We start from the raw sequence: 25,061 nt of genomic DNA, 5'->3' as shown, positions 1-25,061 counted from the left end.
GCCGAGTTGGGTTGAACCTTGGTTAAGGATTTACCACATGTAGCTTCTGCAGTTGTTTTTCCTTGTTGTAAAAGTACCGTATTCACAGTGCTTCACTTTTTTTTCTCTCCACGTTTTGTTAGTCTAAACTGGATTCAATTCTAAACACCCCATAAAGACAATATTCAAAGTAAGATTTTTGTAATTGAACACATTTTGCAAAAAAATAAATAAATAAATAAAATAAAATAAAAACATATATATATACACAACAAAATGTGGAAAAAGTGAACGGCTGTGAATATTTTCCAGGTACATTGTATGACATAAGGCCTAATGAAGTGAGCAAAGAGTTAAGGCGGCATGTGAAACAAGCTGCTTAATCTCAAACTACGACATGACACGGCGAGAAAAAAAAGAAAAGAAAAAAGGATCAAACTACAAAGGCCGCTCACAAGATTAACCTTCAGTTCACTCGGTGGGTAAAATAAATCAAGACAAGGTGTTTTGAGTCGTCGGACCTGAGAAGAAGTAGATACAATTCTCCAGAACTAGCTTTTTTTATTAATAATTTCAAGACAAGCTGAGCGTTAATGTTAAATTCTTACCCTGTTGCTCTCATGGTTTCTGCTGCGCTCTCTGCAGTTCGGGTGCCACACTGTTGATCCTAATGAATGGAGAAAGCGTAATCACAACACTTAACAATTGACACTAATGTTTGCGTGCGTCGAAATCCACATTGTACACACGAACCTTGCAAATACATTTCTTCGCCTTCCGTGAACATTTTGTCACATCGGCTGCATCGTGCACATTCCGGGTGATAGTGTTTGTCCCCCGCCTTTCGGGAATCAGAAAGGATCACTCGTAAAAAAAAGCACTCATTCGTATATTGCGGTAGTTCGGAAATCACAATCATGAAAATGATCTCAAATCAGTGCCGGTTTCCGTGTATAAATGCAGGCTCCTGTACATGTGTCATGCCTCACCTCAAGGACTTTCCCTGTTATGAACTTCTGACACGCGTCACACTGAACCCCAAATTGAAGCTGGTAGTCCCTTTCACAATATGGAACGCCGTCCCTGTAAGACCAAAAAGAATGAAATGCTCATCCAGTAGATAGCAGAATGTGCAATAAACCAAAGACAACCAGATTAAACACTGTACAAATGTGAGTGTTCAGTACTGTATATTGTAAGATTTTTCCAATATGAAATTTGCTCAATACAGACTTGTGTGTACAAATTGGACAATGATCAGCCAAGAAAGGGATAATCAAGACATTGGTATTTACTTGCTGATATATTCTCCACTCAGCAATTTTTTGCAGACGTTGCATTTGAAGCAGCCGAGGTGCCACTGGCTGCCCAAAGCTAACAAAGCCTGGCCGTTCTTGATGTCACGACCACAGCCATTGCAATCTAGGAGCACAAAAACAAACACATAGCCATTTGCTATTGTGACAGATGGACACAATTCAGAACTTTGTAAATTGGTTTCCATAGAGTTTTCTTTTTTTCTCTTTTTTACAAGAACACACAAATATATATATATATATATATATATATATTTTTTATGGTTTACCATCAAATATAATTGTTAATTCTTATGTCATTAACATTTCATGCTAGGTAGCTAGCTAAGTAGCGAGCTAGATGGTTAGCTAGTAGATATCCTCAACATACGTTCACGTAAATGTTAAAAGTTTTCTGTTTCGGACAAAGTACACGAGCGAATTCGAGAAGCATTTGTCTCATCTCATTGAATTGAGCACAATTGTCCTCTTAATCCTAAAACTTGGCTATGCAAAGTTGCCACCAAGTGAGGTAAAGCCAAGCTCGGATCATCCTGTGTGTGTGAGTCACTGTTTTGACGCACTCCCCAAGAGGACAGCTGTGTGTTTCAAAGTCATGTTGTGCGTCTCCGGAAAGAAAGTGTACATCTATCTATGTACTGTACCTGTATTTAAATATCAGCTCTGTTTACAAAACAGTATCGCAAAATGTGCATGCTTAATTAAGCCTTTAAAATACGTTTTACAATGTTCCCTTGAAATCACGCAAAGATGCACCTACTGTTGGAGTATCTGATGCCAGTTGGTGGGGGAGTCAACGGGTTAACACACCGCTGACAGATGCACTCTTTCCCACTGAATGTGACACAATCCCCAGCAGGAAAAGGTTGCCTGCGGAATAACAGAAAATAATATCTTATTATAAGCCATTAATTTTAAACAGTATTACAAAAAAAATGTTGTAAATGATGTTAGGGTTTTGAGATCATAGTTTGTGGTACAATCAAACTAGGGGCTATTCAGTGTTCAAATTACTGTCTCTGTGGTTTGTTTTGTAATATTACTTGCAGATGGTGCACACAAAGCAGGTCGGGTGATAAGTCTTGCCCAAGACGGCAACCACGTCTCCCTCCACAAATCCCCCGCAGCTGTTGCAGACGGTGCCATGAAGCCTCTGGTAGTCCAGCGGACAGAGGCAGTCTGCGTTCTTTATGAAGAAGCCGGACTGGGCCAAGTCGCAGCCACAAACTACACAAACAGACCGAGAAGAAAAGTAGTCAATTTGTCACGTTAAATTCCACAAAAAAAGGCACTTGCCAACATGTGTAGAGGACATAAAAGTACTTGAGTGGAAAAACAGGATTCTAGTAAAAGTAGAAGTTCTGATTCAACTACTCTGCATCTTTTAAATTTTAAATTAACTTGTATTTGTCTGTTACCGTCTTGATAAATTAGCAAAAACAATTTAAAAAAAATCTTTGCAAACAAATGAGTTTCCCTCTTTTAGCTTTCAAAATGGTAAAAAAAAAAGTGCTGGCTAGCTTGGCTCGACTTTTATGCTAATGTTTCTCCCCCCCCCCCAAAAAAAATCCCAGCACACAAAATTATTTATCTGTTTTACTAACTTATATAATGCTTAAACTAAGAAGGGGACGGGGGTCACATTACATGCTGCTAAGAGTTTTTAAAAAATATTACACAGAAGGTTTTTGAACACTTTAAGACAACTAAAGAATAAATACTCAAAATACTCCATCTGAGCCTGTAACAGTTGCACCTCCACAGAATGCGTTCAAATGCCAAGGGCTGTCTATTTCTGTCTGGGGAGTCAAGTCAGTACATGAGCATTGTTTGCTACAATGAAAACATGCATCTGCACCAGAGTTCAACAAATTGTCTTAATAATAATGATTACTTTTTAAAGTTTTATGGATTACTGTTTTTTGCCAGTTCTCACTTTTATTTATAGCTTCCAAAAATTGAATGGAAGTATATCTGTGTCATCTAATTTCTAAACCTGAATTTTTATCCTTCCAGTTCCAGTGTCACGTGACAAATGGATTGCAACCTGATTTGCTGGATGTTGGATGAAATGAGAAAGATTTGAGTACATCTCCTTGGTTACAAAGATGTTTACCGAATGTTAAAAATACAAAGTCTAACTCAGTTAGTGTACCAAACCCAATAAAGTTACTTATAAGTAAAACAATTCACGTCAATTCACCAAACCAAATGCTTCCCAATAATCCCCACTGTTGATTAAAATTATGCAAGCTACCCTGCTCTATTTTTCTTTCTTCCCTCCCCTGGCGAGGTAAACACAGCACAAGAACACAACAAGGGCACCAACACGAGAAGCCTGTCAGGGTCAATTAGGTGAAGACAATGGCATGCTGGGTAAACATGAGTCCCATGAAGACGTAACTCCTGTGTGTGGTTGTCCGGCAACCACAAGAGCTCATTGAAGAGGGAACATTTTGCAATAAATTGAGTTTGAATAATGCACGAGGGGCAGCAACGCTTGCTCAAATTAAAGCTACCATTTGGAGTCATGTGACCATAACAACAACAACATAAGTTGGGACGATCTAGCGGCTCTCAAAAAAGTGGAATATGATCAAAGTTATCGGCGTGGTGACGTCATCACCCAATTTAAGTTGTATTTAATTGGTCAAAAATTATTGTTTGTTAAACACCCAATAGACCTGACTTCAACTCTCGGCCCATTTGCTCAGTAACTGGCAACATGACAGTATTCCCGCCTGCTCACGTTGCTTTGTTGTTGTCATTGGAATGGAAAACTGACCTTTGCAGGTGAAGCATTTGATGTGGAAGTGATTGGACTGGACTCGCAGTACCTCCCCTTTGCAGACCTCCCCGCATTTGGCGCATCTGATGACCCGCTTGGCGGCAGGAGGGTGAGTGTGAAGCACTGCGGGGGAGAGCAGAAGGTGAGCCTTCAATCATTTGTTTGTCATCAGCATGTCATGGAAAATGTGACTTGGGATCGCTTGGCGGTAAACAGCCTCAGATACAGTTAGAGTTCAGTGTTTCTTCAAGTATGGGAGGCACCTATGAGACTTTATGGATATATAAAATATTTTTTAAATCAGCTTTTTTGGGTATCACTTTGTTGATTTGTCATCCTTTTTTTCTTTTCTTTTTTTAATAATAAAACAGACATTGTTTAAATAGTGGTACATATGCCCTAAAATGTCTCAGTAGAAATGGCATCATATAGCTAAATGCAAATTAATTTTTCATTATTTTTTACATTTTTAGCTGTATCACTCAAACCAACGCAACCCTGTTACTTATATTTTAACTTAAAAAGACATTAAAATCAAAGTTTTTCTTTTTACTGTATAGTTAAGCTTGTTATTGACCAGTTAGCATAGCAGCTACTACAGCTAGTATGTATTATTGAGCAAACACACTAATGGAGTCTCTCAAACCAACGAAAACATGTTACTCATATTATCAGAAAAATACATTAAAATCAAAGTTATTCTTTTTATTTTTTTATTGTATAGTTAAGCTTGTTCTGCATGACCAATTAGCATGACAGCTACCACAGCTAGCATGTACTCGATAGCAAACACGCTAACATTAGTGTTTATTTTCATTTCCTGATACTGTAATTAGAATAATACTAAAATTACATTAGTATTAAAAAAAAGACTCTCTTTCTTGAGTGATATAACACAGCAAAATATAATAACAAATAAAATAACTCTGATGGTTCGATGGCTCTTTTTTTAAACAAACAAACAAAACAATCACCAAATAAATGGTCCTATGGGGGGATGGGGGGCAATAAATGAAATGCTCCTGAATGTAATGTGTTTTCCCCTCAGAGACTTGGCGGCTTGCTGCAGGTCAAGAGCAGCTTGGACCCAAGTTATGTCACATTGCAGCATGTGCTTGGGGCCCCATTCTTCTTCTTCTATCATGGCTGTCACACTCACTGGCAGCCAAAAAGAGAGGATGCCTGGACAATCTAATCACAGGCCAGGGGAAAGGTCCCGCTTGTGATTGGTAGAGGAAAGAATGTGAAAACATTGACAGCCTCTCCCACTCTGTGCGTGTGGATGACTTTTTTGTTTCTTGTTGTCGTCATAATAGTTTACTCTATTTTCTTGAATCTCAGTCGAACACAAAAACTAAACGGACTGCACGCCTGAGCCTCGTGAAAGCTAATAAAATTGACACATCGGTATGTGGCTCCAGATCTGCACCGCAACAGGGGAGATTTGTTGCCATGGTAACAGACATGTACGCAGTAACAAACAAGATTACAAGAACATGCTTTCCAAAGGTTGACGTTAACTGATTAAGCTATCCTGAAAGGGGCTGGTTGTTGTCATCTTTATGATTATTACCTCATGTTTTCACCATTGTGTGTTAGCACAATGGAAAACTCACTACATTTTGCTGCAAATTTTGAATTTATTAATTGCTTTTGCCAACCAACAGAATTCCATATTTCTGTACCATATGTGCAAAAAACAATAATCAAAATCAAAACGCCATCAGATTAGATTAATTTGCCAGGTGACGTAAAAGCTATCACGTCATCTTTAATTATATTTAATACAAAAAGAGGAAGTCAATGCAAAATTTTTCTATGCAGCTCCACAAGTCTAAACACGGCATTGTGATTAACATTACGCTTGTGGAATATGAATTATGCAGCAAAATCCACCCGCTTTTATCCATCTCCACTTGCTGTCGACTAAAAATGACATCACATTTGTGGACACATCACGGTTCACCTCTTTTGTGAGTTTGGTCATGTGACGTTAGCAAGCTGAGCCATGATTGGTCGTTACCTGAGCGCTCAGCAACTGTGATGTCATTTTCAGTCGACAGGCAGCAAGTGGCAAAATGGCCGTCCCCTGAGGTGGATAATAACGGCTGGATTTTGCTGCTTAACTCATATTCCACAAACGTAATATTAATCAGGATCCCATGTTCAGACGAGTGGGGGCACACACCACAAACTATTCTAAAGATCCGAATCCCTCGTTAGCCGACAAATGAGCATGAGACTAGCAAACAGAAGGAGAGCGAAGCCACTATTAGCACATTCCAAAACCAATAAAAAGTGTTAGAATACCACTGTATTATGAATAATTCATGCTACAATGCGGCAGCTGTGGCTAACACTGGCTTGTTTACGATGCTAATGCTAGCTTAGCATTGCTAGTGCTGCTATTTTGTTGAGACTAAATGCTAGAAGTTTTGTTTGTGTTGTTTATGTTCTTCTTTATTCGTAAATACAATATACAGTAAGACTCCATATAATTTTATTTGGTTACTCTTCATATTTTATTTCAAATTTGTGAGTTATTGACCATATATGCTACAAGACGGCGACAAAGGACAAGGGTCCTCACCTAAAAATCTTAAATATCTCGCCCATCTTGTGTGAAATTCACGTTTGCAGACCACTGTCATGTCTAGCAAAGTGCATTACAGTAATCCGGCCGAGATGCAACGAAGACATGGATTACCGCTTCGAAATGCTGCCGAGAAAGGAGGGTCTTAACCTAAGACAATACTGCACAGTTCTCAACATCACTCCCTGAATGTGAAGCTGATCTGCTGTCAGGTATTAGCAAACGGCAGATTTAGAAAGACGGCAAATGGCGAGGAACCCGAGACACCCACTTAATCGGGCCGAGCGATGGAGAATCTATTTAAAGTATCGCCATTCATTTTTGCGCAGCAGACAGGAAGTGTGGAATTGTTTAACAATGTTGCATTCTTTTTACGGAGAAGTCGGGCGGGTGTTTGGCTATGAGTCACATTTGACCAAAACGATGATCTTGCAATTGTGAGGCAAGATGGGAGTCAGCTCATGAGATTCTTGTGGAATGTCTCAGAAAAAAGGAGAGAACTGTTTTCTCACTTATCGCCGCAAGTGAAAAGTAAGAACACTTTTTGTCTAAAAAAATAATAATAGGTGCGTGAAAGGGTCATTCAAAATTCACATGTTGCTCTATGTTTAACTGAGTTTTCTCTTTTCCACACTTGGCAACAGCAGTTTGTATCCCCCCCATTTTCCATTTCCTGAATATTTCTCCTTCTGTCGGTTAAAAATATTTCTGGAATAACGCACTGAGGTTGAGGTCCATACAAATCGGGAGCAGAAAATGACAAATGGCAAATTTTTCTCTCTTCCGCAAACGTTGCAAGTTTGGGTTTGTTGAAACTTAAAAAGACTATAACTTCTAATAGATTTTCAAATCATCATATAAAATTAAAGCAAAGTACTACAAATAAGAATCACATTGTATTGATTCTTCTATTATGCAAAACATTTAAGCTACATGGCATAACTTCCAAAATGCAACAAAAAAAAAAGTCTTCAGGATGCATACGCACACTACCTTTCTCCTTCATGGCGGTGACTGCGCGGCTTTTGGCGAGGAGAACTCTGACTGCAGTGGTTCAGAGCGGGAAGGGGAACAAGCCGGACTATTGCTTCATGATGATACAAGTAAAAAGGGGAGGGGGCGGGCCGAGGCCAGGAGCATGCGTGTGTGTGCGGGAATGTGTGTGTATTCTAAATGAGCGCTATGGGTGTAAATGTGCCTCTGAGCCGTGACATCATCCACTCACTGGGAAGTATGTGTGTTTTTGCTGTAGCCTGCCTTGATTTAAAAAGAAAAAAGAAAAAGACTGATTTTTGCTGATTACTTTCTCTGTTATAAAGTTAACAAATACTAAAAGTATTGTACAATTGTAATTTACGTTAAAGGGATACTTGACTCATTAACAAATTAACTCATTCACTGCCATAAATTCTTTCATTTTTTTTAAGATAAAAATTTTGGGGCAAGAGGCGATTCATTTTTTTAATTGTAATTAATTGCATGACTTCACTAGTTAACTCGCGATTAATCACAAATTTCCTATCTGTTCTAAATGTACAATAAAAAAATTATAGATTTTCATACTCTTGTTAACAAAAGTGGGGAAAAATGTTAAACTACTAGAAATAGTTCAAATGAATTTTTGACGTTTATAGCCGTCAATGGCAGTGAATGAGTTAAAGGGGATGTCAACCCAAAAACTTTTTGGGGGGGACAATATGTTCTATGCAGCCCCACTAGTATTGTGGTTAATATTGCGTTAGTGGAATATGAGTAAAGCAGCAAAATCCACCCGTTTTCATCCATCTCAGGGGGCGGCCATTTTGCCACTTGTTGCTCAGGTCTCAGGTCTCAACCAATCGCAGCGCAGCTTCAGAAAACAGGTGAGCTGTGATTGGCCGTTCCCTGTGCAACTGTGATGTCATCTTCAGTCAAAGTGGCAAAAATGGCTGAGATGGATAAAAATGGCTGGATTTTGCTACATAACTCATATTCTAAAAATGTAATATTAGTCTGAATGTCATGTTTAGACCAGTAAGGTCACGTGTAACATATTAATTATTGTTCATTTACAATTAGTCCCTTTAAAAACACATTTTGCCACTTGCTGTTGACTGAAAATGACATCACAGGTGCTCAGACCTCAGATAATGACCAATCATGGCTCAGTTTGGGAACATCACATGACTAAACCCAGCAGGTTATCAAACTAATTACAGGCAAAATATTAACTTCTTACCGTTGAAAATGGCTAAATGAGGCAAGTATCCCTTTAAGGGAGAGTAAAAAAAAAAAATCTGAGAGATCATGCGAGAGAGAGTGCGTGCGTGTGTGTACCTGACACTTCAGCAGGTATGGCCGCCAACTTCTCACACAGGACGTAGTCGTTGGGATTGAGGAACGGCAGCTGCTCCATCATGCACTGCTTGGGGATCAAGTAGAGAACCTCTGCGATCTGGCCGTCCTCGATGATGGACATGCGCCTGACCGAGTTCTTCCTCTTGACCCGGTCCAGGACCACCATGTCGTTGCTGGCGCCGGTCCCGCAGATGCGGCCCAGGCTGTTGAGGCTGAGGCGGTTCGACGTGCTCATCTTGTCCACACAGTCCAGGCTGCACAGACCCTCCAGCCGAGAAACCATAAGAGCGGACCCTGGATGGAGATGAAATGCCAGGAATTAGCTTGCTCTTAAGGATCAATCTGCATGTGTGTGTGTGTGTGTGTGTGTGTGTGTGTGCGTGCGTGCGTGTTCCATCGGGCAGCACGGGTCCTGTAAGCAGATTAAGGCAGGTGTATTTTTAGTGTTTATCTTCACAGTAAACAGAGGATTTTTACATGTCTCTCAGGTAACATTCTTCCAAGTGTGTCACCATGGGAGACAACACCGCCATCCCATAATTTCTGTAGCGGAAAGATATTAAGTTCTGTTTATATAGAGCATAATAGAACCTTTATGTCGAGAAAGATTAAAAAAAAAAAGTTTTTTTAAATCACCATTCTTCTGTTTTTCTCTCCGTCACATGCATGCACTCACAGCAGACGACGAGGCGCTCCAGTCTTAAAACAATGTAGTGGGTTCAATAGAGGGGAAAATACTGATCTCAATTATTTTTGTAATCTTTTTTTCTGCCTGAGCTTTAGTGGGATTAAAATAAACATGGACCAATTTAATCATGTACACCAAACAACATTTCTGATTACCAGCTGAAAACATAACTCATGATTGTTTTTTGGACTAATCCACACTGTCCATTTATTTACAGCAAACATTGAAAATGTTAGAGCAGATGACTAAATACATGACATTGAGCCGAGGCACATATTTTACATTATAAATATTACACAGTACACCCCGAAAAATATATTTGTTGAAATTACGCATGAGGCTCGTTTCTCAGTTTACTCTCAAATTGAAACTCAGGACGCTGATAGGCAACCCGCTAGGCTTCCCGTTATGTTCCTGGACAATTGCCCTTTTTAGTCATCTGAAAATGTACTGCTTTGAGTCCTTGAGGCAACAAAATAGAAAACTGGACTTACCGCTTAAGTGAAAGTAGTTTCTGGGAATCACTGCTTTAATGAAAGTAAATTCATCATTAAATACTGTTGAACAGAATATTGCAAAAAGGAAAAATGTTTATGTAATTATGACTTTGATGCTATGATGGCTATAAAAAACCCCAAAAATAATCAAAAATAAAAGGCAAACTGATCAATTCTTTTACATATTAGAATGTGTTGACTTTTAAATTTTTTGTTTTTGGCAATAAAAAAATGTAATAAATGAACCAATTATTTAATAAGATGACTAAAACATGAGTACATTTTTCACCAATCGTCGGAGATAAAACATCTAAACGCAATACAAATAATAGGACTCAAAACGAAATGTTATAGCTCCACCTACAGGCTGCAATGTGTAAAACGTGCTCGGGTAATACTGTATTCACAAACAAACAAAAAAAGCCTCTCCACACAAAAATGTCAGTTGACTCATGGAGAGAAAATTATGATTTTTTTCAAAACATATTTTTACAGTTCTATTTGCAAAAATGTCTGCAGGGATTTGAAATCATCTCCTGCACAGAACATCAAGGTCATATATCTCATTCTACGTCATGAAGTTATTAAGTTTGTTCACTTTTGCTAACTCTTTTTTTTTTTATGTTATGACGTGATCTAATTCCCTTCTTCAAGAACGCATTAAAATCACTGGCCATAAATGTCATAGTATTGAGAAAAAAAACAGCTGTGGAAGCAAAAGTTAACAGTCTTAGTGTTGTCGTCAATACAATGTGCTATGATTATTTGATTTGTGTAGATTATATTATTAAAATCATGCAATACAGTTTGAGTAAAAAAAAAAGAAGAAGGTTTTAGTACATCCTCCATATTCATTTAGTTTCTTGTAAAAAAAAAAAAATCCTTGAAGTTCAATTTTAAAGAGTCTATAAAATCGTCATCAAAAATCAAACTGATCAAAAAAAATGAGTTTGAGGGAAAAGTTCAAACTTGAGGATTTTGGAGAAATCATGAGTTGATGGAGTGAGGTGGCGGCTGGTCATCCCTTTCCTCCTCCTCCTCCTCCTCCTCCTCGTCCACTTCCTCTCCACGGGTTAGCGGCTCCGTGTCGGACTCCCTCCTCTCGACCTGTGCCGATCTTTTGGTCAACTTGTTCAGGGTCCCGCCCTAAAGAAAAAGACTTGTTTAGTTGCAAACGGCAGAAGTGGGAGGAGGATGAAAAACAGAAGAAAATATGTGACCTGTCTGTGATCGACGATGTTGAGCATCACCGAAGTGACGATGCAAGCGATGGTGTTGGCCAACATGAAGATCATCATCCTCTGCCACCGCCACAGCGGAATCTTCGTGTCACTGAGTGGCCGGGAAACAGCAAACCAAAACAGCGACGTTCATTATGAACCAAAACGGAGCGTTGACGCACTGTGCAGGATTTCCTACCTGGACTTGGTGCCCAAAATCTGCCCGACAACAAGATTGGAGATACCGATGCCGATCATCTGGACGGACGTAGCGAGGCCCATGGCTGTCCCGATGGTCGCTTGGGGCACCACCAGAGGAATAGATGGCCACATGCTTGCCTGCCATAAAACACAAACTATTATCTCCTGGTGAATCATTTTTGGGGAAACTCCCTGAAATGCCACAAGATGGCGCTAAAGCCCCAAAGGTATGGTTCAGCGCCAAATTGTGGCATCCAGGTGCTGAGGAATTACATTGACGTTCATTGAGCTTCAATTTGACGGCCGAAGCCTTGTCTAATGTAAAAGGAGTGCTTTGGCGCCATTTTAACAAAATAGTTTCAGTAACATTACATAAATCTTTATATTTTAAATGTGTATTTTTTTTGTTTATATATTAAAATAATTTAAATTAGAAAATGCTCACATTTTCCACAGTATTTTATTATTTCATAAATAAAATGTTAAATGAATACATAAAATTGTTATTAGGGGTATACATCTGTCCACAAGAGAAGATTTGATAGGATTTGTGATACGATTTAAAAATGTAACAATTAAATTAGGTTAGTCAAATCAAAACCGAGTTACAGATTCAAATCGTTTTTTGTTACACTACAATTGTTATAATATGCATTTTGACATTTAAGAAAATTAATAAAAACTAATTAAATGCATATTTTAAAAAACTGTTATAATATATTTGTATATTAAAATAATAATTTAAATTAGAAAATAACTACAGAAATTCACTAATTATCCAATTATTAATTAAAGTATACCATGACAAATTTTCAATTGTTTAAAGTACATATAACATTGTTATTACGCATATTGATGAAGCCAGCTGGGATAGGCTCCAGCGCCCCCCCCCCCCCCCCCGACCCTCGTGAAAACAAGCAAGAAAATGGATGGATGAATGGATATTTCGAAAACTAATTAAAAATAAGTGATGTTAATGCGTATAATTCCAAGCAAGTGGAGTGGAGCCAAACTGACCGCAGCAAAGGAGTATGTGACCCCCAGCCAGATGGTGGAAACCAGAGGAGCCACGAAGGTGAAGGCCAGCAGTCCGAACACGGGCAGCGTGAATACGGCACAGGACAGGGCGAAAATCCCCCGCAGACCCACATAATCCTGAAAAAGACATCATCACAAACAAAACTTTTTATTCACTTTCAATTTTGAGGCGTTTCATGGTTCATCGCAATAGGGAAAGAACGACGACTTACGATAAGAATGCCAACGCTGGCGGAGAGGACGAGTGAGCTGTCGTAAACGGCGCCGGCGACGTAGGCCGCCTCCTTCTGAGTGTAATCGTCGTATTTATCCTGAATGAATTTACTGCACAGGAAATCCCAATGTTATGATTTTCCTGCCTTTGTTTCTTTTTTTTTATATTTAGCTTTTCCAATACCTGGCATCAGCAATGAAGGGGAAGATTCCGTTGTAAAAGAACATGATGGTGAGAACCAGCAGCCAGTATCTCAGAGACAGCAGCTTCACATCCTGAATTCTCTACAGAAACATAACAAAACAAACAGATTGACCGGCTACACAATATACTAATGCGTGGCCATAAAATTGGTACAGTATATTGTGCGCACAAAATACTAATTTGTGGGATTAATACCCATGAACAACTGTCCAGGAATTACATTCATTTATTTTTATGGTTAAAAATGTAAATTTCTTGCATATTACACCAATTTAGTATTTCATGTGCATGTCATACAAAATTTGTGACCACAGATTAATATTTCATAGAACCAATTAGTATTTCATACCTAATTTATGACTACAAATGACAGTTTTGTGACCACAATTTACAATTTCGTGCGCACATTATACCTAATTTGAGGCCACAAATTAGTATTTTATGGCCACGGATTAGTATATTGTCCACACGTTGTATCTAATCTGTGGCCTCAAATTTGTATTTCTTGCTGCAAATTTGTATTTCGTGGATACGCAATACCTAATTTGTGACAACAAATGGATCATTTGTGACCGTGGAATAGTATTTTGTGCACGTTATATTTAATCTGTGGCCGCAAATTAGAACTTCATGCTTCAAATTAGTATTTTGTGCACACATAATACCACATTTGTGACAACAATGGATATTTTGTTGCCGCAGATTAATATTTTGTGCGCATGTGGCTAACAAATGGATATGTTGTGACCACAGATTAGTATTTTGTGCGCATGTGGCTTCAGATTAATATTTTGAGTGTACTTTATACTTAATTTATGACTACAAATTAGTATTTTGTGGCCGCAGCTAGGTATTTTTGTGACGTGTTAAAACTAAACGGTGGTCGCAAATTTGTATTTCGTGCAGAGGTAATACGTAATTTGTGACAACAAATTGATATTTTGTGGCCGCAGATTAGTATTTAAATTGTGCACGTTATATATCTAAACTGTGGCCGCAAATTAGTATTTCGTACACACCTAATAACTAATTTGGGACGCCAACTGAATATTTTGTGACCGCAAATTAGTATTTTGTGCGCATATGGCTACAAATGTGCAAAAGTATTTTTTTGTTTTCATCATATCTATATTATGACCACAATTCCCCCCCATCTAATGTCTGTTGTGGCGCATAACAGAAATGGAAGTCGATATACAGATATATTATGTCACAGGTTCATCTTAGAACAAAGTTCATACCACTTTGCGAGACTCCTCTTGGATGACCCCATCAAGACCGAGCTGCCTCATTCCCACCTTGTCCAGGGAGCTCACTATGATGGCAGACGTGAAGCCCAGCACGCACAAGAGTGCGCCTACAAAAAAAAGAATAATAATTATGCGAAGTTACACTAAGACGGCAGCCTTAAAGTATTTTGCAGTTCCTTTCCACTTACCACCCCAGAGGGTCCACTGCATGCCAAACTTTTCCTCAAAGCGCTGCGTGAGGAAAAAGTTGAGGACTGAGCCCAGGCGGGAGAACGCCAAGGTCAGTCCGAAGGCTAAGGCCAGTTCCTTCCCCTTGAACCAGAAGGCAGTGATGCGGTTCTGAACGACTGGAGGAGGAGTGCATTTTAATTGTATTTACAGGAATCCCGTTATTTACGCCCATTTATTTTCCATTTCGAAATTATTCACTTATTTTACCTTGAGGCGTCATCATTTAGCATCTTACAGAGTTATAGAAAAAGCACCAAAAACACATTGCAGTTATGATGGACAGCGCTTACTGGTCAGAGATCCGTTGCCAGATCCGAAGATGAGTCGTCCTGTAAGCATGAGAGGCAGCAGGTAGGGAGTTCCTTTGAAGTGGGAGCCCAAGGCGAACAGGGAGGAGCCCAAAACACATAGGAAGGAAAACACAAACACTCCGACTATGGGAAGAGAGAAACAAACAAAAGTGACTGATTGACAACAAGCCAAAATGTCCTACGACTAAATAAGTGCACGTTAGCTATTACAACTTTGACTGGTCACACAAATGTAACAATACGTGTTAACATATTAGCGACATACTGTAGTTTGATAATTGAGGGCTCAGTAAGTTCTGTCTAATCACCCGGGGATGTAATCAGGACCATAAGAATGAAATGGACTTACATCGGTTTCCCAACTTGTCAATCATGAAGCCAGCTAGGATCACCACGATTGCATTCCTGAAGATGAGAGGACGCCGATCAACCGTGTTTGTGTTTAAGAAAGCTTGAGAACGCCTGCTTTTGTTGCGGATGTGTACTTACGTCCACGCATAGATAGCGTAAAGAAGATTGTATTCCTGAGGGGTCATCCCCAAGCCATCTACACAGTCCACTGTCCCATTGATTAATGTCGCATTGGGGCATGTCTGGTTCTGAGGGGGTTGAGTACGGGAAAACGATCTAGGGTTATCATGTGATTAATTTGAGAGAACAGACACCCCGAGGCCACAATTGTATTGATCAAAGCTTTACATACCCCTTGGAACTGGTTTTGCAAAACACTGGGCATGTCAAAGCAAAAGTAGGAGCCAAAAGTCAAAAGGCAGTTGAAGAACAGCACCAGGAAGCGATAGTAACCTAGAAAAAATATATATTTTATGTTGCACTGCATTAGGGCGAAGAATTTATCAAGTCATTGGAGTTTTGGTATCAGAAGGAATAAAGTGAACCCCAAAAGGGAAAAACAAACAACAAAAATTGTTTTGAAATATGTCCTTGTCATTGTTTTTTTTTTTCTATGACAGAGAGGGGAAAGTGTTTCATTTTATTTTTGTGGGAGGAAAAAAGAAGACACTGCCTTACATTGCATTAAATCTAAAACAGGACAGTAATGCAAAACCCCAAAATATTCACCATATCATACAACATACTTGAAAATCATCTTTGCCTACACAGTTTCACCACTCAAGATTCCGATTATGTATGTGTTTGCTCAAATTCATGACTTCACACGAACCCACTGCAAATCTGACATCATTTCAGTTTTCATTCATTCATTTAGACGTGTTATTTTATTTTTAATTCCCATTCAAGACTTGTGGCACTGCAGTCAAACTTGCTGAGTTTGCCATTTTAGTGGCTCAGTTCCACAAGACGAAAAATCTGGTCACGCGACGAAGAATTGTGTATTTCTGTCAGGCAAACGTACCTTTTTCTGCCGGTTGTGCCATGGTGAGAGGATAAGAGGACTGGTTAAAAAAAGGGGGAAAAGTCCAAGCTACCCTAGTGTTGTTTACATGGACATTTGCAAGCGGTCAAGAATATTAAAACTCACAACAAAGTGGATGCAACTGATATACTGTAAAGACGGATTGATGTGTTTACAAATCAGCGCTGATAGTACGCATGCGTACATTTTTCACGTGACGTTTCAAATATAACTTTATTGCTAAAAATCAAATGTACATTGTTTTTTACATTTTATAATTTTGAATTTTAAGAACAAGATTAAATAACAATAGACGATATTTTTCTGTTTGTTTGTTTTTGTTGGTTAACGGGGTTTGTGTGTTATAAAATAAAAACTATTCCAAATCAATATTTGTTCCCATAGTTATTATACATATTGTTTTGGTCGGTGTTTTTGTCAACCATTTCGTTATCGTTTCTGGCTCCTAATTATTCTACTACAATTGACTACTATGCAACTATTTGGCGATGTGAAATGCATAGAGAACTCATTTTGGTTATTGGGCCCCTCGACGAACACCGTAACACGCCTTTATAGCTTTTGACCTTCAGCGGACACCGTCACAAGTAGGACGTAAATAAAGCCTTTAAAAAAAAAAAAGATCGGCGGTTTTCTGTTTATTTATAATGACCACGTCGCATAAGCCTACGATATGGCAAATATCCGATTCAGATACTGAAGTCGATGAAGAATCAAAAAGCGATTTAGAATTTAACGGAAGTGCTAAAGACTCCATAGTCAGAAATGTTTTAGTTCAAACACCATCGGATCAACGCGATCGGCCCGATCCAGCTAAAAAACGCCGTTCCAAGGAGGAGATCGAGGCGGATAAAAAGAAAGCGAAGCAACGGAGGGAGGCTCGAGAGAAGAACCGAGTTGCAAAGGAAATAGAGAAGCAGGAGAAGCGAAAGGAGCAGCAGAAAAGGAAAGAAGCTGCACAACATCTCAACAGTCTCAAGCCGGAGAACTATCTCAAATGTTTGACTGTCTGCATAGATCCAGGTCGGTTGCATTCAGGAACTTTCCTAAAGTTGCTGTCCATTCGAACGATCATTTCACTTGATCTGCTGTGCTACTACATTTCATTGGTTTCCAGCTCTCCTGCAACAGCAAGGCTGTGATGTCCTGCTGGGCACTTTGTCTTCTTTTGAATGGCGGTACAGCATCCAACAGCAGCCGCTTCCCAACAGCATCACGTGGACCAGGGATTTGCCTCAGGTGGACACGCGTTTTCAAAAGACTTCCTCTCTCTATTGTGTAATAACTGGAAAAAGGTGAACAGCACGGTTACATTTATATGCTCGACGGTGTCTCCAGCTGGCTGAGGATGGCGCTGGAACGGTTGCAGAGGACCAGCTGGTGCAGGTGCTAAGTCCATCCGAATTCTTAGACGTGGTCATGTCTGTGAAAAAAGTAAGTTGGCGTTCCTTTGTGTCTAATATTTAGTTCAAGTTGCATGTTTTTCATTAGGAAACGGTCGTCTTAAAATGCTAAATTTAGTGTCAAGTATTGAGCAAATATGCGTAACCTACCTGCAGGGAGACAAATTTGTGACGTGACACTGAATTTAGAATTATTTAGAATGATTTGGGCACTGAATTTTGAATGTGCCACCACGTTGGCTGTGTTGAAATTGTTATGTTGTTGCTACAGATGATTGACAATGAAGGGGAGGAGCCAGTGGGGGGTTCTGTCCTCGGTCTCATCACGGAGGGCCTCAAACAAGATGCTGGGAAGGTGGCCACTCTCTTGGTCACTCTGTCCCACACAGAATACAGGTGACGGCAAAAAGATAATTCGTATAAATAAAGCATACGTTAAGAATCAAAACATTGACAACCGTATTGCATTGCATTATTCACTTTTGCATCTGACCAACAGGAGACATGCGTTAGGTGAAACATTCCAATCCAAATATGGCGGGGAGAATCTGGACGTTGAGGAGGTCCGTATCTGGTGCCGTTGCTTAACATGACAAAATACTCAATACGTACTTTGCACCCCGTCCAGGTTCTTGTGTATCTGCAGCTGGACAAGAACATCTTCGTTTTCTTTGTGGATGGCTGGCAGGAAGTCACTGACCACGTGTGTGCCGTCACCAAGTCCTTGTCCAGACGCCCTTTTAAGTACGTTGCGCGACTTGACTCGAACGGCTGGCCGCGCGACTTGACTCGAACGGCTGGCCGCGCGACTTGACTCGAACGGCTGGCCGCGCGTCGCGAGACTTGACTCAAATCAGACTCTATTCCGACTTGGCTCGAGTCATGGGAATTGACTCAATTTGCATGACTTGACTTGAATCAACTTGATTCTGACTCGAGTTGTGTGTATTGACTCGAGTCAGACTCAATTCTGACTCGAGTTGTGTGTATTGACTCGAGTCAGACTCAATTCTGACTCGACTCGAGTCATAGGAGTTGACTTGAAAAATAGTCACATATTAAATTGCAATCACAATATTAAGAAATATCTAAAATGAGATCCATTTTTCTAATTATTAGGCAGCTGACGGAGCAGTCGGAGCTTCCCTTCTGTGCGGACGGCTCGTGGGCCAGCGGGGTGCGGGTGGAGAAGGACGGCTGCGGGCTGAAGCAGGTGTGGAGCAAGCAGATCCAGCAGCTCAACAGAGTCAGTCAGGCCACCGCCTCCTGCGTGACCGCCGCATACCCGTCACCGCAACTGCTGCTTCAGGTACGACATCGACTCGTGGAGCTGCGTGTGTGTGTGCGTGCGTGCTGAAATGAACTTGAGTATTGAGTCTCATTTTGATTGTGTTGTATATCAAAATAGACTCGTCATGTCCTTTGGATACGTTTGTGCTACTTACTTTGCGTTGCAGGCTTACAAGGCATCGAGTTCAGATGAGGAGCGAAAGAAGCTGCTGGCCGATCTGGCAGTGAAGGGCGAAGGCAAAGAAAGGCGGGTCGGACCCGAGATTTCCACCAGAGTTTACCGCTGCCTCGCCGCTCACAACCCTGAACTGGTCCTGGACTAACTTGAAAATGTGGTCAATAATGTTTACATATTGTTGCAAGTTCCAGATGTCACTTAGCTGCTATCATGTGACAGTTGATTGATTGTTGGTGTCAATAAGCTAAAAATATGCCTGAGGTATTATGTTCCAAATAGCATGACATCCTGATATAAGCAATCAATTTACAATCTTGGGGAAAATGTTTTTAGTAGCAATGTTTCAATTAAAAATAATATGCACAAGTGTTTGTCTTTTATTTTTTTAAGGAGTGTCCAAGTAAGAAAGTGAAAGGTTACAAAAAGTTTTTTTTTTTTCCCATAGTATCAAAAAGGTCATTCCTTTTTTCCTGGTAACTAACCCTCCTATTACATTCCCACAGTTTTTTCATCACATTTTTTGGGATCTAATCTGTTGAAAATCACTTTTACATGCATTACAAAGAGACCAAGTCATTAAAGCCAAAGTCAAGTGAAAAATTATTTCTTCATTATAGTTCATTTGGATTTTTTTTTTATCCAGTTATTTTTAATTAAATTTTAGACCAAGTGTTTATTTTTATTCGTTGTTTTTTTTTCTTTCTGTAAAATGCTTCATTTTAGTTTAGTTTTTAATAGTTTTATTTTATTTTTTTATTTCTATAGAGTATTTGTTGGGTGCAAGGCATAAAATTAGAAAAAAAAGGGTCACAATAAGTATTGTGTAATAAAGTAAACTACAATTGCCAAACGACTTGTTTGACCTTCCATCTTCTGTACAAACCGTAATACTGAAATAAATACGTTTAGAATAAACCGCCTCCTTAGATGGCTGGAAAAAGTTCATTATTATTAAAAAATAAAAAAGCAATATTAATCAGAATACCGTGTTTACACCATAGTGGAGCGCACATAGAACATACTGAAAAGAAAATTTGGGACCAGACTTTGTTTTAAACTCTCTGCTCGACATGACGCTTGTCACTGTTGTCACATTATTTGAGTTCAGATAAGTCGAGCGTTCACTTTAGAAAAAAAACACAAGTGAATGTTTGCCCGTCTCATCTTAAACAGCAACAGTTAAACATTTGCCACAGACTTACTGCTCGGAGACGCACGCATCATGTCCAGCGGCATCTTTTGCTCCGATAATCTTCCGGCTCGGAACTCTCGCCGTCGCTGCTGGGTGGCGTCAGGGGAGAGCTGAGACAGCACGGTGGCTCAAAACAAGGTTCCGGCACCGGACTAGGTGAGTCGCAGGCACTGAGGTTGACGGGGCCGGCGTCACCCTCTGCGGGCGTGATGGAGAACACCCAGCCGAGCCGCCGGCGCAGGAGGGTGAGCAGGCCCGGCGGCAGCTCCAGGGCAGTCGGTACGTCTGGGCAGGTGGGGAGGATTTGGCGAAGGCGCGTGCAGCAGAGGTACTGCAGCGAAGTGGGCGTGTAACAGGCGCGGATCACCTTCATGCTGCTTTTGGCCGCCGTGGAGCACAACATGGGGTACAGCTTCTTGTTCTGCAGCCTGGTGGCAGCCACACCTGTGGCCGGGAAACAGAGACGATGGTCTGTGGTTATCGTCACACTTTTGCTCTATGCGCAGCTTTCTGCGGTGACATTGTGAGCAAAATAGAAAAACAAACAAAAAAATATATATAATTTTTAATTTAATTAATTAAATTTTTCATCAGGATATTTTTTTACATAACATTTTTAATGTTTAATGCAAAATAGTAAAATTTACAATTTTACATAGAAATGTAAAATGTTTGATATTTTCGGATAAATATTTGGGTGATTATGCATATTCAAAATTTTATATTAAAAATGTTTATTAATAAAATAATTTTGCAAAAACATAAATTTTATTTTTTAAATAATCAACAATTTTGACATGCATTTCAGTATTTGAATTTGTTTTGGTTTTTTTGCCCTTTTTTGAGCAGTCTTTTTTTAAATAATTTTTTATAACCATCTGTATAATCATTACTTTACTATTGTTTTGGGTGTTTTTTTATGTTCCCAGCAAATGATCCATAAAGTCAGACCTTGGCTTATCTTAAAGGTCTCAACTTTCGGAACCCACCTATGCATCGTCGATTCTTGTAGATGGTCAAAGTGCCGTGCCAAGTGTCCAAGTGCAGTCCGATGATGGAGCCTTGACCGAAGCGGGAGGAGAAATTCACTTTCTCACCTTTATGTTGGAGGAGACCTTTAAAAAGACATAAAACACGCAGTTTTCAGGAACTGTAGACATAAGCATTCGGGATGCTCATTGCCCACCAAAATGTTTGTAATTGCCTGTAGAAGCCACAAGGTGGCAGCAAAGCACATTTTCTATTAGACAAGGCTATGGCCTGTGTAAACTAAGCTCTTCCCCATTCCAATAGTGTTTCATTACTTTTGCACACGTAATCCCATTGACTGACACCTCCGAGCCCAAACCTGTGTAGGAGAGCCCCCAGCTGTCCTCGTCGTGACCCAGCAGGCTTCCAAAGTTATACTTGAATTTCTCCAGGTTCACCTCCGCAGTTCCAATTCCAATCATCTACAGAAGACCAAAAGAATCAAATCTAAGAGAGACTTCCTAAACTTTATTATTAGGATTGGCCATACGTACCATGTCGGTTCCGTAGACGGGCGATGTCATCTTGACTTCCCAGAAGTGTTGCCCCTCGGCGAGCTCTCTGGTGCCGCGGATGGCGGCCGTGCCGCAGCTGTAGTCCGAGTGGAAGCTCACCTTGCGGTCGTCGCAGCTGAGGAAGGCGCCGGAGGACTTCACGCGCTCGTCCCAAACCCAGTCAAAGTCTGAAACAGCCAAAGGTTTCGTTTTAAGTCCATATTTCTGGCGGGAGCAGTTTTCTAGTGGTGGGAAACTGAACTGCATCAACACTATTTGCAATATTATTTAGCTCGATGAGAGGAATAAGCGATTAGGAAAATGGATGGACGGAGAGGGGCAGAATATTAGGTACAACCCTCTGTACAGGGTTGTTATATTTTGTCTTGATAAGTAATAAAATCATTCAAATTATTGTTGAGCTCACCGTCGTCATCCTCTCCACAGAGGCACTCGGCGCTGATCCCCAAGCCGGCGTTCAGCTCGTTTCCCCAGGCACACTGGCAGAACGACTCCCCAAGCACGGGCGCCAGGCTGGACGGGGCCGCCGCTTCTGTCAGCTCAGAGCCCGTCTGGGAGGTCGCCAGGTGATCCAGCGCCGACTCCATGTCACTGACCTGCGTGACGCAAACGACAGTACTACTAGTATCTTGCAGCTTCTTGAAAGATGATCCGGGAAGGTTGGATTTGGGCAAAAGATACAAATATTTAAAAATTTAATATCTCAAATCAAGGCCATGTTTTTTTTGTGTGTCAATACATTTCAGTTGTTGAGAAATTTACAGCATTATAACTTGTTATTGCGGTTCCAAGTACATTTTAAGTAATTAAGTTTAGCTGTGTTTATTTAATTATGTATTCATTTTTAAGGCTTTGGTATAGTTACTTGACTTACGAAATCTTGCTCAATCAAATTTGGTAGTAATACAGAATATCCCCCCCAATTAATTACTTTTTTCTCTTGTTTTTTTTAAGGCTAGTTTTTGCAGCGAACGAGAAGAAAAATTATTTCCTTTGGTTTACTAGTTTGGAGTGATTGGTTATGGCAAACCAGCTAGCAATAAATACCCAGCTAGCGAGAGCCAGCAATAGATGGATACGATATTTAGATAACATAGCTAAATAATATAGCTCTAGCTAGATAGGTAGTTAAAAATGTTGCAAAAAAAAAAAAAAGATAGCTAGCGACTCGAGCAACAAAAAACATAAAACACAAAACGATTGCTTCTCTTGAGTGTCTATGTGAGATGTGGCCAACAGCAGCTCTTGCATGTGTGTGATCATCGGGTTTATGTGTGTTCTCCCGCCGTTCAATAAATGGCTGAAAAGTGCGACTTTGCTCTCCTTTCCCACAATCAGGGCTGGACTGGCAAAAATAAAAAAATTCAAAAAATCAGACCTGGTATTTTGACCTGGCCCGGCCCAATATGTAGTTCTACCACTGATGTTTAAGTTTGCTATCTATATTCAAAATGGATTAATGGACTGGTTCTCCTAAATTGTGGGCCAGTCTCTTGGGGCAAAATGTAGGAAAATAACAATAACAATAAAAAACCACTGCATCGGCCCCAAAAGAGGCCGACCCACCGGGCATCTGCCCTGTATGGCAGATGGCCAGTCCAGCCCCGCCCACAATGGTTTAAAATGTGATATAGAAGGGGGGACCACTCTACCTGTGTTGTTGTTTGGCTTTCCCATTCTTCGGCTGATATCGACATCTCGGTGACGGCATCCATCCCGTGCCGCATTTCGCTCCAGGCCAAATGTCGAGCCCGGCCGCTCCTTCCCCTTCTCAGCATGGACGATGTGCAACCGGAAGACCCGGCCCCACTTATCAGTGTTCCTAGAAGGCAGCGTTTCATGCTAAGCGAGGCGTCTTCATTCTATTTTTATTGCTTGATGAACAGAGGTCATTTTTTTGTACATCGGAACCGCCAAAGTCAAACAAAATCATTGACATTTTGTAATTTTCAGTTATTTCTTCCCATAAGATTAAGAAATCATACATGATGACTTTTTGGATTCAATTGACTTTGAGTTTCCATTTTCTAAACCAAATCCAGCAAAAACAGATAGAAACAGACTTACTTGTGAAGCAACTTCTTTTGGAATTCCAGCTTCTTCAAATCAGACTTGGGATGGGCTCTAAAATCAACAACACATACATGATTTTCAGTCCCAATAAGGTTCACTACATTTGCATTTTATTACAGTTTCCTTTCAGCCAGCAAACATGGGGGGAGGGGCAGCTTGCGTTCTAGCGTGCCTATTTTCTACCTCTCCCATATGCCACACAATTGGCATGCGCGTACGTGTGCAACGTTTAAATCCAGCCTTCTGCTATGACGCTGTGCCGAGAGGTCTACTACAACAAGCCTCATGTGCACTTGTGCGCAAATTAGGTCACATACTGTGCAACGGGCATTTGAAGTTCACCTTGGAACATCCTGTGGGAATGGGAAATCATGTCATAGTAATAAAATATATGTATCATAGTTGAGGTGACTTGTTGCATTAGGTTATCGTGTAAATAAACAAGAAAATGTCTTTAAAGACAACTTTGTTGTTGTTGTTGTTGTTGGAAATATGAAAGCTTAATTCACAAGTTAAACCACCTTAACCAGTTACATAAAGAATTGCAATAGTGCTGTGACGATCAGCCTGCCGAGCATGCCTGGACCTACGTCACCAGTGCTCACAGCAGCTGGTCGCTGCTTTTCCAAGCAGGTGCACCAGATAATTGCCAACAATTTAGATTAGTTAGTCTGGAGCTGGGCTCGTTTTAAGTGGGCTTTGGCCTACATTCTGCAAATGCATCATCTGGGCTCGTGAGCAGCCATTACTTGACTGTGAACCGTTGCAATGGGTTAGTTTGAGGTTCGTTTAGAATACTGCGCGGGAAACAAGGATTGTCAATATAACTGCGATTGAAATAGTCAAATAAATGGTAGTACAGTGGCTAAACTGAAATATCTTGGCCAATTCTGTTGTTACACTACATGACATAACAATGTGCAGCCTCGTTGTAGAGAAATGCCTTTTTTATGCCGCAGTTTGCCAAAGTAATATTAAAAGAGGTTGGTGGTCTTACCTTACTAGAATCTTCTTGCGACCTGCCTCGCAGCAGCGGCTCATTTGACGGAGAGCGTGCCACTATATCCGAGCATGTGACAGGTGCACTCTACATTGCGGCCCACTTCTTCTCCTCTTCG

The 25,061-nt window shown here is 40.3% G+C and overlaps 4 protein-coding genes across 7 annotated transcripts in view; 1 reads left to right on the top strand and 3 right to left on the bottom strand.

The window, feature by feature from the left end:
* LOC147156646 (actin-binding LIM protein 1-like) overlaps positions 1–10,307 on the bottom strand; it is a 16,593-nt gene extending 6,286 nt beyond the window's left edge. For 2 of the 3 annotated variants that reach the window (XR_015091584.1, XM_086063931.1), the window contains exons 1-10: positions 10,196–10,307; positions 8,993–9,307; positions 4,081–4,206; positions 2,339–2,522; positions 2,056–2,165; positions 1,275–1,401; positions 969–1,062; positions 733–820; positions 588–646; positions 435–500 (exon numbers count right to left, since the gene is read on the bottom strand). Coding sequence is in view for 1 of the 3 variants with exons in the window: in XM_086063931.1 (XP_085920057.1) it covers positions 435–500; positions 588–646; positions 733–820; positions 969–1,062; positions 1,275–1,401; positions 2,056–2,165; positions 2,339–2,522; positions 4,081–4,206; positions 8,993–9,296 (1,158 nt within the window). In the remaining 2 variants the exon portion in view is untranslated. Of the gene's footprint in view, positions 1–434; positions 501–587; positions 647–732; positions 821–968; positions 1,063–1,274; positions 1,402–2,055; positions 2,166–2,338; positions 2,523–4,080; positions 4,207–7,669; positions 7,857–8,992; positions 9,308–10,195 lie in introns of those variants that run through there. The other variant, XR_015091585.1, reaches the window with a different exon arrangement.
* On the bottom strand, positions 9,879–17,715 carry mfsd1l (major facilitator superfamily domain containing 1-like). Its single transcript, XM_086063934.1, has 13 exons — positions 16,243–17,715; positions 15,571–15,671; positions 15,357–15,466; positions 15,217–15,272; positions 14,847–14,990; positions 14,514–14,672; positions 14,317–14,432; positions 13,055–13,155; positions 12,870–12,981; positions 12,637–12,774; positions 11,618–11,757; positions 11,419–11,530; positions 9,879–11,344 (listed from the first exon to the last, which is right to left on the bottom strand). Exons 1-13 carry the CDS (start codon positions 16,262–16,264, stop codon positions 11,186–11,188), a joined length of 1,470 nt encoding a protein of 489 aa, XP_085920060.1. The 5' UTR covers positions 16,265–17,715; the 3' UTR covers positions 9,879–11,185.
* Positions 16,732–19,500, top strand: eme2 (essential meiotic structure-specific endonuclease subunit 2). The gene is made up of 8 exons (XM_086063935.1): positions 16,732–17,286; positions 17,381–17,502; positions 17,602–17,697; positions 17,938–18,062; positions 18,166–18,229; positions 18,295–18,410; positions 18,786–18,975; positions 19,124–19,500. The coding sequence occupies exons 1-8, from the start codon at positions 16,911–16,913 to the stop codon at positions 19,277–19,279; spliced, it is 1,245 nt and encodes a 414-aa protein (XP_085920061.1). The 5' UTR covers positions 16,732–16,910; the 3' UTR covers positions 19,280–19,500.
* On the bottom strand, positions 19,087–25,061 carry spsb3b (splA/ryanodine receptor domain and SOCS box containing 3b). Of its 2 annotated transcripts, XM_086063937.1 has the most exons (9): positions 24,941–25,061; positions 23,938–23,994; positions 23,523–23,692; positions 22,277–22,466; positions 21,850–22,037; positions 21,675–21,777; positions 21,316–21,441; positions 20,694–20,770; positions 19,087–20,611 (listed from the first exon to the last, which is right to left on the bottom strand). In XM_086063937.1, exons 3-9 carry the CDS (start codon positions 23,646–23,648, stop codon positions 20,426–20,428), a joined length of 996 nt encoding a protein of 331 aa, XP_085920063.1. In that variant the 5' UTR covers positions 23,649–23,692; positions 23,938–23,994; positions 24,941–25,061; the 3' UTR covers positions 19,087–20,425. The 2 variants fall into 2 exon arrangements, with proteins under 2 accessions (XP_085920063.1, XP_085920062.1); XM_086063936.1 differs by having other exon boundaries at positions 19,089–20,770.

Source organism: Leptonotus elevatus, chromosome 20, assembly GCF_054856555.1.
Source record: "Leptonotus elevatus isolate MCC_2025b chromosome 20, RoL_Lele_1.0, whole genome shotgun sequence".
Lineage (NCBI taxonomy): Eukaryota > Metazoa > Chordata > Actinopteri > Syngnathiformes > Syngnathidae > Leptonotus > Leptonotus elevatus.
The sequence above is the reverse complement of the archived record's forward strand: the minus strand, read 5'-3'. Positions and strand labels throughout refer to the sequence as shown.

Excerpts from the sequence above, each read along its gene's own strand:
- mfsd1l (XM_086063934.1), bottom strand. The coding sequence starts at position 16,264 with ATGGCACAACCGGCAGAAAAAG. Across the intron at positions 15,467-15,570 it reads TGCAAAACCAGTTCCAAGGG|AACCAGACATGCCCCAATGC; the intron begins GTATGTAAAGCT and ends CAACCCCCTCAG. Across the intron at positions 14,991-15,216 it reads TGACAAGTTGGGAAACCGAT|TCGGAGTGTTTGTGTTTTCC; the intron begins GTAAGTCCATTT and ends CTCTTCCCATAG.
- eme2 (XM_086063935.1), top strand. The coding sequence starts at position 16,911 with ATGACCACGTCGCATAAGCCTACGATATGGCAAATATCCGATTCAGAT. Across the intron at positions 18,230-18,294 it reads AGAATCTGGACGTTGAGGAG|GTTCTTGTGTATCTGCAGCT; the intron begins GTCCGTATCTGG and ends CACCCCGTCCAG. Across the intron at positions 18,976-19,123 it reads CACCGCAACTGCTGCTTCAG|GCTTACAAGGCATCGAGTTC; the intron begins GTACGACATCGA and ends TTTGCGTTGCAG.
- spsb3b (XM_086063936.1), bottom strand. The coding sequence starts at position 23,648 with ATGCTGAGAAGGGGAAGGAGCGGCCGGGCTCGACATTTGGCCTGGAGC. Across the intron at positions 22,467-23,522 it reads AAAGCCAAACAACAACACAG|GTCAGTGACATGGAGTCGGC; the intron begins GTAGAGTGGTCC and ends TGCGTCACGCAG. Across the intron at positions 20,771-21,315 it reads CAAGAATCGACGATGCATAG|GTGTGGCTGCCACCAGGCTG; the intron begins GTGGGTTCCGAA and ends TCCCGGCCACAG.